The following is a 10,334-nucleotide window of genomic DNA, read 5'->3' on the forward strand; positions in this document are numbered from 1 at the left end:
TAGCATGGCGAGGTAGCCAGGGAGAAAGGTAAGGACAGATGGGTCACTGGGCCTGAGGTTCCTAATGAGTAGTTCTGAAGACCCACAGTCTATGAAATCTTATACCTGTAGGCCACAATGATGGAGTACTACACCATAAAATGTAGGAAAGAAGACATCTTAGGTTATGTTCACTCCACAATAAAGTCATCTTAAAAAATGGAAATGAAGGGGCTAGAGATGCCTACCACACATGGCAGCCTTTGATATAATACCATAAAACAAAAAAGGAAATACACTTGTGCTTAAATGTCCATGTTTGAATCAATTGCTGTACCGTTAATAAACTCGTGAGTGACAAAAGAAATATTTTTGTACTATAAAAAGAACTGGGTTTTATTAATCTCTTTTGGTATTGAATTGTTTATGCCAGTTAGTAATTTGGATAATGCCAAAACTTGGCTCAAACCTGATGGTGGTGGCACATGCCTTTAATCCCAGCACTCCAGAGCCAGAGACAGGTGAATCTCTGTGAGTGCAAGGCCAGTATGGTCTACAGAGTGAGTTCCGGGACAGCCAAAGCTACACACAGAAACCCTGTCTTTTAAAAAATAAAATAACTTAGCTTAAGGGAACTGGTACCGTGTGACTTGGTGGATAAAGGTTCTTTCTGACCAGTGATGCCTATTGGCCAAAATTTAATCCTAGAACCCATGTAAAGGTGGAAGGAGAAAACCATTTCCACAGGATTTCATCTAACCACCACACATGCATCAAGGCATATACGTCCATACACACATACCATGTGCACACATAGTAATAAATACATTTTTTCAAAGAATATTTAATTTTACTTTGTTTTTGTAGGAATAGCTTTTAAGCACATGATTTTTTTTTTTTTTTTTTTTTGGTTTTTCGAGACAGGGTTTCTCTGTGGCTTTGGAGCCTGTCCTGGAACTAGCTCTTGTAGACCAGGCTGGTCTCGAACTCACAGAGATCCGCCTGCCTCTGCCTCCCGAGTGCTGGGATTAAAGGCGTGCGCCACCACCGCCCGGCTAAGCACATGATTTTTTACACATACCAACTTGACTGCATTATTTTTAAAAGGTCCTTCTGAAAAGATCATAAAAATGCTTGGTTTTGTTTTGTGTTATGTGTTTTGTTGTGTTTTGTTTTGTTGTTATGTGGGTTTTGTAAGGGTGGGAGGAATGAGACAGGGTTTCTCTGTGTAGCCCTGGCTGTTCTAGAACTCACTATGTGGATATACTGACCTCAAACTTAGAGATCCACCAGCCTCTGCCTCCCAAGTGCTGTGATTAAAGCTATGTGCCACCACTGCCTGGCACTAAAAGCACTGTTTTTTAGCTAGTTATATTACTTTTTTAAAGACAAAATCTTTTAAATTACAAAATTTTAAAGGCAAAATGAGCTAGTGTTAAATGCACACCTATTTTTTAAAGGCAGAGTCTTACTATGTAACTGGCCTGGAACTCTCTGAGCCCTGCCTCAGGTTTTCCTCTTGAGTGCTGGGATTAAGGGCCTGAGCCACTGAGCAGTAGAGCTCTCGCCGCCACATAAAAGGCCTTGAGTGCAGGAGGGGGGGGAAGAAGACAGACTTGCTTCAAGCATGATTTTTAGGAAGCCTTCCCAGACAGATACTGTGTCACGATTGCCTGCGTCCTCACAGAGTCTGTACTCTGGGTTCCTTGATAGTAACCGTGCTTTAGCCACTAAAACGGGCCTGGCACTGATGTATTGGTGTCAGCAGTGCTGTAAAGAGGCCAGTTAGGTGAACTGTCATTGCTCATGTCCTTAACATTTTATTTGTAGGTGTATTTCTCCATGTTCTGGCAGACACACTGGGCAGCATTGGTGTGATTGTTTCCACAGTTCTTATAGAGCAGTTTGGATGGTTTATTGCCGATCCCCTGTGTTCTCTTTTTATTGCTGTGTTAATATTTCTCAGTGTTATCCCACTGATTAAAGATGCCTGTCAAGTCTTACTTCTGCGACTACCACCTGAACATGAAAAAGAACTACATATTGCTTTAGAAAAGGTAATTTCCTCACTACTTTATCCTTTAAAAATAGCGCTTAAAGTTGAGTAAATTGTTTTAACAAATAATAAGCAAGGTATAAATTAATATAATACAGTTTATCTTAAAGAACATAAATATAGTAGATCGGGCCTTAATGGCTCAAGCTTGTAATCTCAGTTGCCCTGGAGAGTAAGATAAAATGAGCAAAAGTTTAAGACAAACCTGGGCAATTTAAGTAAGACTGTCTGAAGATAAAAAGAGCTAAGAATATGTATATTACAGTGACAGGGGCGAATGGGCAAAAGAGGGAGAAGGGAGAAAAAGATGAGACAGCACACAAACCAAGAATTGAATAAGTATAAGATTCTGTATGATGAAGATGCTTAAAGACTTTTTTAATTTATTATGTATACATTGTTCTGCCTGCAGGTCAGAAGAGAGCACCAGATCTCATTACAAATGGTTGTGAGCCAACATGTGATTGCTGGGAATTGAACTTGGGTCCTCTGGAAGAGCAGCCAGTGCTCTTAACCACTGAGCCATCTCTTCAGCCCTGATGCTAATTTTCTTTTTTTGGTTTTTCGAGACAGGGTTTCCCTGTAGTTTCTAGAGCCTGTCCTGGAACTAGCTCTTGTAGACCAGGCTGGCCTCGAACTCAGAGATCCACCTGCCTCTGCCTCCTGAGTGCTGGGATTAATAATTTTCTAATCTCTATTCAGTTCTTTGTCATTAGAATTTTGTTTTTGGTTTTTTTTTGTCTCTTTTCAGTATTATTTAAAAATAAGGCAAGAAGCTATGATTCAGTCAATAAAGTACCCACCTCACAACCCTGAGGATCCGAGTTCAATCCCCAGAACCCATGTCAAGATGCTAGGCATATAATGTCACCTGTAATCCCAGGGGACCAGGATAGCCTGATTTATTAGCTCCAGGCCTGTGAGATGCCTTGTTTTAAAGAAGATGGATGGTATTTTTAAGGAAAACCTTACTGGACCTCCACAGACAGACAGATACACATACACACGCGTGTGCACATAAAAAACTTATTTGAAAAAGTGCTTAAGGGGCTGAAGAGATTGCTCAGCGGTTAAGAGCACTGTAACTCCAGTTCTAAGGGATCCAACACCCTCACTCAGACATACATGCAGGCAAAATACCAATGCACATAAAATAAAAATCATTTAAAAAAAAGAAGGCACTTGAGAACAAACAAAAAAATAACTTACAGAATTAACTGAGTAATTAGTAGACGCCTGTTTTGTGATTATAAAGTTATAGAATTAGCTCACAAAACTAAAAGTATGTACTTACACTTTTTTTAGATTTATTTATTATGCATACAACATTCTGCCTCGATGTATGCCCGCACGCCATAGGAGGGCTCCAGATCTCAGTACAGATGGTTGTGAGCCACCATGTGGTTGCTGGGAATTGAACTCAGGACCTCCGGAAGAGCAGCCAGTGCTCTTAACCTCTGAGCCATCTCTCCAACCCCCCCCCCCCTTTTTTTGAGATAGGGTCTTGCTACATACCTCTGGTTGGCCTGGTACTCACTGAGTAACCTAGGGTGGCCTCAAATTTGCAGCAGTTCTTCTTCAGGCTCACCAGTGCTAGGATTACAGATATGTGCTCTATACCCAGCTTCTCCCAGTTTTCATTTTAATGAGTTAGTTAAGTTTTCTCACATTCTCATAATCAATGAATACTATATCATACTTCTTTTAAAAGATTTCATTGCTGGCTTATTTTTTGAGATAGGGTCTTGTGTAGCCTAGGCTGGACATATGTTGCCTGCTTCCCAAGTGCTAGGAACACAGGCATGTTCCAACACCACCTATTTTTTTTCCAGTATGAGGGACTGAACCCTCTCTGTACGTGTTAGGCAAGCCCTCTATCAACTAATGACATCCTCAGTTCTAAAAAGTATTTTTTATTTTAAAAAATATCTCATAAGGAGATATCACAATAGTTAAGTGTTTACCTCTCTAGTTGGCAGCTAACAGTGTGAACCTGGGAGGGCTGAGCCTAAAGATGAGGTGGACTGACAGTCTCATGAAACAGCAGCCTTATTCAGAGCCTCAGTTTACACTCTGAGAGTTAAGAGTCACGTGAGCAAAGTGTCCCAGTCACAAGGACAAGCCATATGTGGCAACAACATGGGTTTTTGCAGAGGCATATGGATAGATAACAGTAGCCAGGTGTGAGGAGTGAGCTGAAGTACACCCACCTGGTCCCAGACCTGGGAGGGGCACAAAAGCATTCCAAGAACAGTTCCGTGTTTTCAAAGAAATTGAGCTCACAAGACTCTAGTTTTCTTGGAGTTTACCCACAAACACTCAGAATTCCCCTCACGCAGCTCCATTCACTGACCATGTTCCAACAGTTAAGAACACTTGTTGCTCCTACACAAGACCCAGGTTCAGTTCCCCGCACCCACATGGCATCTTGATTGTCTGTAAATTCCAGGGGATCCAGTGACCTTCATGAGCACTGCACACATAAAAACTGTATCTTTAAATAATAATAACACATATACCCATTACAGAGAAGTTTGAAGTACAGCAAAATATAAAGAAAAATCAGATGAAATTTGACAGCATTTTATAAGTTGTTTCACTACATAAAATACTTGAGGGTTGGAGCAATGGCTCAGCAGGTTAGAGCACTGGCTTATCTTCCAAAGTACCCAGCGTCAATTCCCAACATCCACATGACTGCTCCCAGTGGTCTGTGTAACTCCACAGTTTCAGAGGATCCAACACCCTCTTCTGGCCTCTGAACACCATGCACACACATGTAGACAGAACACCCAGATATATAAAAGAAAAACAAAATAAATACTTTAGCTTTCTCCATTAATACCATACTGAAGAAATGTATATATTAATGGCAATGCAAAATTACATTTATTTAGCCAATTTTCTGTAGTTGACAATTTAGCCAACCCTCTGTTGTTGAAAACTGAGGCTATCTTTTAAATCTGTTATCCGTGTGTGTGTGTGTGTGTGTGTGTGTGTGTGTGTGTACACGCGTGCACGTTATCAGTGTAAAGGAAGCTGTAGTTAAGTAAACACACCCAGGCAATGTTTAGAGTAGGCGAATTGTGTTCTCTGTCTTGAACAGCTTATTACAAACTGTATCTTTTTATTTCTTTGACCTCACCATAATTCCTAAATTAAGTAATCTGTATATATTTTATAAAAATCATTTGTATCACCTCTCTACTTCACAGATACAGAAAATTGAAGGATTAATATCATATCGAGACCCCCATTTTTGGCGCCACTCTGCCAATATTATAGCAGGAACAATTCATATACAGGTGACCTCTGATGTGCTGGAACAAAGAATTGTGCAGCAGGTAAGTTTTGTCTGTGATAATTCACTTCTAAGATGCTATCCACTATAGGGCTTAGTAGCCATTTACTCGTAAAATACTAATCTTGCTGAACCTGGTGGTACTCGCCTTTAATCTCAGAACTCAGGGACCCAGAAGCAGGCAGAGTTCCATGAGTTCCAGGCCAGCCTTGGCTACATCTCAAGACCCTGTCTGAAGAACAAAACTGTACTAACTACATTATTATAAATTTTTTAATTTTCTGAATTTTTTGACAGATTACAGGAATACTTAAAGATGCTGGAGTAAACAACTTAACAATCCAAGTGGAAAAGGAGGCATACTTTCAGCATATGTCTGGCCTGAGTACTGGATTTCATGATGTTCTGGCTATGACAAAACAGATGGAGTCCATGAAATACTGCAAAGATGGTACTTACATCATGTGAGATGTGCCCATGTGCATGGGCCGTGGAGGAGGAGTGACAGTGTGTATGATGTACATCAGCATGAAAGTTGCACACAACTGTACAAAAGCTTTTAAAGCTCCCTGCTGTTGGATCAAGGAGTCTTTTAAAAGAAAATTGAAATGCAGAATGAAGCATTAATTGTACAAGAAAACTGTTACTCTGTTTGAATTACGTGTATCAGACTCTTAAATATGAATGAACATGATGTAATTATATCACATCATCTTCAGAAATGGACACATAATGATGGATTCTGGTGAAGACCAAATTTCTTCTGTGCATTTATTTTCTATCAGAAAGCATCCCCACTGTGAATATGTATTTACATGTTTATTACAAAGACCCAGAGGAAGTTTTTAGTCGATTTTTTGCATATCTGAAGGACAAAATGGGAATAAAATTCTATATTTATGAATTTTCTGTATATAAAACTGATTTCTAATTATAACTTAAGTACATTAAGTAAAAACTGTATTTCCACTTGAAATGTAAATTATTCAGGAGAAATTTCAACCCCTGATTTGAGATAAACAATAAGAATAGAGAACTATAATATAGTTCCTGATGTATTACATGATTTAACCACTCCATTAAATAAATTTTTTATTTTTGGTAGTATTTGCAAATGAATAATTGATTAGGGCAAAGAACTTGCACTAAGTTGTGTCATGTTACTTTCTGTTTTCTTGCATTTCTGAAGTAGAATATCCTGTCTTGTGTGCATCTGACACCCCAAGACCCTTCTCATCCGTCTGCCCATCAGTCCCTGGCTTCCAGCAAGTCACTTGCCTCCTCGGTTGTGCAAGAGGCGCTTTCTCCGTCTGGGGTTATAACATTTTTCTAATTTCTGGGAGATATACATATGTAACAAATAACAGAGTAGTTTTAGTGAAACTGGCACAGGGATTTTGGACACCATGAAATTGAAATGTCCTATAATTACTTTATATAGTTATGTCTACCATATTTATCTATTTTCCCCTTTTTTGTTTATTCTTTCATAATCCATCCTGGCTGCAATTCCACCTCTCTCCCCTAAATCTCCATTTCCTTTCAGAAAAAAATCAGGCATTTCAGGGATACAACCAAACATGGCATAACACATTATAATAAGACCAAGCATATGCCATCTCATCAAGGCGGGACGAGGCAACCCAGTAGGAGGATTGGGGCACCACATTGATGGGAGCCTTTTAGGTCTAGCCTCAATGACCCCTCAGGGCTCAGAGAGGACACTATAGCAAGCAAGGGTTAGTGATCCAAGGGTAAACAATGAATCCCTCATTCCATACTCTTTTTTTAAAAAAAATATTTATTTATTTATTTATTATGTATACAATATTCTATCTGTGTGTGTGCCTGCAGGCCAGAAGAGGGCACCAGACCCCATTACAGATGGTTGTGAGCCACCATGTGGTTGCTGGGAATTGAACTCAGGACCTTTGGAAGAGCAGGCGATGCTCTTAACCTCTGAGCCATCTCTCCAGCCCCTCATTCCATACTCTTGCTGCCAGTTTCTTTATTGTTCTGCTGTGCTGCACTCCCAGCTTACACACACACACACAATGTCCTCCAAACGACCCCTACCCTCTTGAAGATGTGGAGTGGAGCTGAGGCTAGAATGACCTCTTCAGGTGTGATAAAGCCTTGATAATCTGAGGGTTCAAAGTTCTCAGCTTCAATAGGGCTCTCCCACATACAATTACAGGATCCCATTCTTTACCAATTAATGCCCTTACTTTTGACAGCTGGGACTGGAATTTGCACTGTGATTCAGCCAACCTTGCAGTGAGGGATTTGGTTTGAACTTCTGCAACTTGAGCTCTGTGGCTACTGGAAACATTCTCTTCCAGGGCACACTTGGAAACCTTCCAGCTGTTGAGCATCTGCAGCCGATCAACTCCATCTCTGAGTCATCGTCCTTTAATCATGTTAGGAGATACTGGAAATTGGTCCATTTTGTCACGGAACTATCCTATCCATTGTCAGTTTGTCGACAAACTGACTCGGAGGTCAAGATGTCCTCAGCGGCGAAGAGTACATCTTGGTGTAGATGGTAGTGATTAAAATCCCTGTCGCAATGCTATCTGTACGTTAAGGGCCTGTATTCTAGAAGATCCCTGTCAACAAAAGGCTGAGTAAGCTGGATCAAAGACACTTGGCAGATTTAAAACAAGAGTCTGTAAGTAAGAGAAGAACAGTCACAGTGGCTAGAAGTGCCATCATAGGGTGATTTCAAAAGACTACTAAGTATGGCCCCAGTGAACGTGAGGTTGAGAAGGAACATTATCCCACCCAGTGTAGGGCCCAGCCATGTTAGAGTAAGAGAATAAGCATGGGGTTCGTAACTCGATGTGAGTAAATACCCCAGACTCTGGCTGCTTACTGGGGAGATATTTAAAGATAGGTTTCACCACGGTTTCATAGAGAGAGGAAAGAAAAGCAGGTCTCCAAAAGAATCACAAAAGGACATTTGAACTTTGGGTGTGGAACACTCTTAACTCTGGACAGATGACCCCATGATGACAGAGTTTATATCTTTGCCTCTTGACCAAGCAGGATTTGAAACAATCTGGTCCAGACAGCATCCAGTGTCAATTTGGCCTCTGGGAGGATTTTATGAAGGACTCGATCTCCTGGTTTATATAAAGAGGTGACCCTGAAAAGGTATATCGATACCTGGGGTTGACCTTATCCTAGTACTCAGTGATAGCTCCATCTTCCTTGGAAAGGAGTCTGGAATGGCAAGGTCTTCTGCCAGGTCTTAGCAGTTGATTCTGAGAGTGTATAGACAGAGTTGCCTGCAGCTTCCCTCCCAGGATGATTACAGCCTGAGACTTCCTCCTCATAGGGACCGCCACCGAGATTAGCTCACCTGACTCATCCTGGCGCGGATAATAAAGCTGCTGAATTTTCTGGCTGCTGCAGGTGCATCCCCCTAAGAGCCTACATCCTACCAGATCCCAGCTTTCCTGAACATGTTTCTGTTGTCATGATCTGTGACCCCCCCCTCAGGTCAGCCCCAAAGCCATGCATGTCCTGGAAAACATGACAGTTTCCAAAAGGACCGTTTCTTTTATTTTTTTCATTTATTTATTATGTACATAGTGTTCTGGGCACCAGATCTCATTATAGATGGGTTTGAGTCATCATGTGGTTGCTGGGATTTGAACTCAGGACTTCCAAAACAACAGTCAGTTCTCATAACCTCTGAGCCATCTCTCCAGCCCAAGACCACATCTTTAAGTGCTATTTAAAACGTTATCAGGAGCCAGGCAGTGATGGCTCACACCTTTGATCCCAGCACTCAGGAGGTAGAGGCAGGTGGATCTCTGAGTTTGAGGCAGAGGGCAGGCTCCTAGAGAGAAGGTAAAAAGTGTAGCCCGTGGGGAGGTACGTACACTACTGAAGAGCTTAATGAGTTTGCTAATTCATTCAAGCACAAGCCTGGGGAATATGTGTAAGAATAGGTTTTAAGGGTATGGGATAATGGAGGAAGGAACAAAAAACTGGGTCAGGGTGAGTTGATTGATACGGGCCACCTGAGTAGAGATTCTAGGCTTAATATGGAAGCTCACACAATTTTTTTTAAAGCTGTCAAAGTTTGTTTGAATGGTTGGTTGAAGCATTTGTCAAAAGATGGCCTACTGCCGGTTAGTGGTGGAGCACGCCTTTAATCCCAGCACCTGGGAAGCAGAGACAGGTGGATCTCTGTGAGTTCAAGGCCAGCCTGCTGGTCTACTGAGTGAGTTCGAGGACAGCTACAGAGAAACCTTGTCTAGGAAAACCAAAAAAGAAAAAGAAAAAAAAAAAGCTTGCCTACTGAAAAGGAGTTGGAGGTGCCCGATATCCCTTGGCTTAGTGTTGAAGGGAGTTTAAGGCTCAAGGAAACTGCGGTGCATGAGTGGGTGGGTACCCTGTGTAAAACCCAATCCTCCACAACGGGAAGGTCCAAAAGACGTGCCCTTCATAATTCTATAAGACAAAAAAAGGTAAGCGGGGCACCACCTCCACATTTGAAGAGCTCTGTTGTCGCTCCATTCCTTGTTCCAGACCTTACGGTTGGAGACGCTGCAGCTCAGTTGGATTAATTAAATGCAATGGGTTTAATTGGGCCTTGAAGTAGCAGGAGCCAGGTGGCAGCCCTGAATCGCCAAAGGCAAGGTGACTGAAGTTATCATAATGGGCAGCGTAGACAAAGCAAGGTCCGTAATGGCCTGACTCATACTGGTCAGCCCAGGCAGAGTGATTTTTATGTCGGCACTACTCCTGTGGGCTAATCAAGCAGGGTGTTTCCAGGTCTGAAGTAGATAAGAAGTCTACTGAATTTTTGTTAAGAGGAAAAGCTTCCAAACCAATGAAAGAAAGGCCGCATTCGATCATGGCAACAGGGAGTCTCAGTCCATAAACCAGCTTCCAGACTTGAGCCAGTTTGCAGTCCCTGAACCCCTTGAAGGAAGGGTTGGCTGAGTTCCCCTGAGGAAGGACCTTGATAAAATACTTAAGGGT

The 10,334-nt window shown here is 41.6% G+C and overlaps 1 protein-coding gene across 1 annotated transcript in view; it reads left to right on the top strand.

Annotated features, from left to right (window-relative positions):
- The window catches only part of Slc30a5 (solute carrier family 30 member 5), a 28,388-nt gene extending 21,948 nt beyond the window's left edge, over window positions 1-6,440 (top strand). Inside the window, exons 14-16 of the mRNA XM_038323163.1 lie at window positions 1,810-2,036; window positions 5,251-5,379; window positions 5,634-6,440. Of these exons, the coding sequence (XP_038179091.1) occupies window positions 1,810-2,036; window positions 5,251-5,379; window positions 5,634-5,804 (527 nt within the window). The 3' untranslated portion in view covers window positions 5,805-6,440. The remainder of the gene's footprint in view (window positions 1-1,809; window positions 2,037-5,250; window positions 5,380-5,633) is intronic.
- Window positions 6,441-10,334: the final 3,894 nt, after the last annotated feature.

Source organism: Arvicola amphibius, chromosome 3, assembly GCF_903992535.2.
Source record: "Arvicola amphibius chromosome 3, mArvAmp1.2, whole genome shotgun sequence".
Lineage (NCBI taxonomy): Eukaryota > Metazoa > Chordata > Mammalia > Rodentia > Cricetidae > Arvicola > Arvicola amphibius.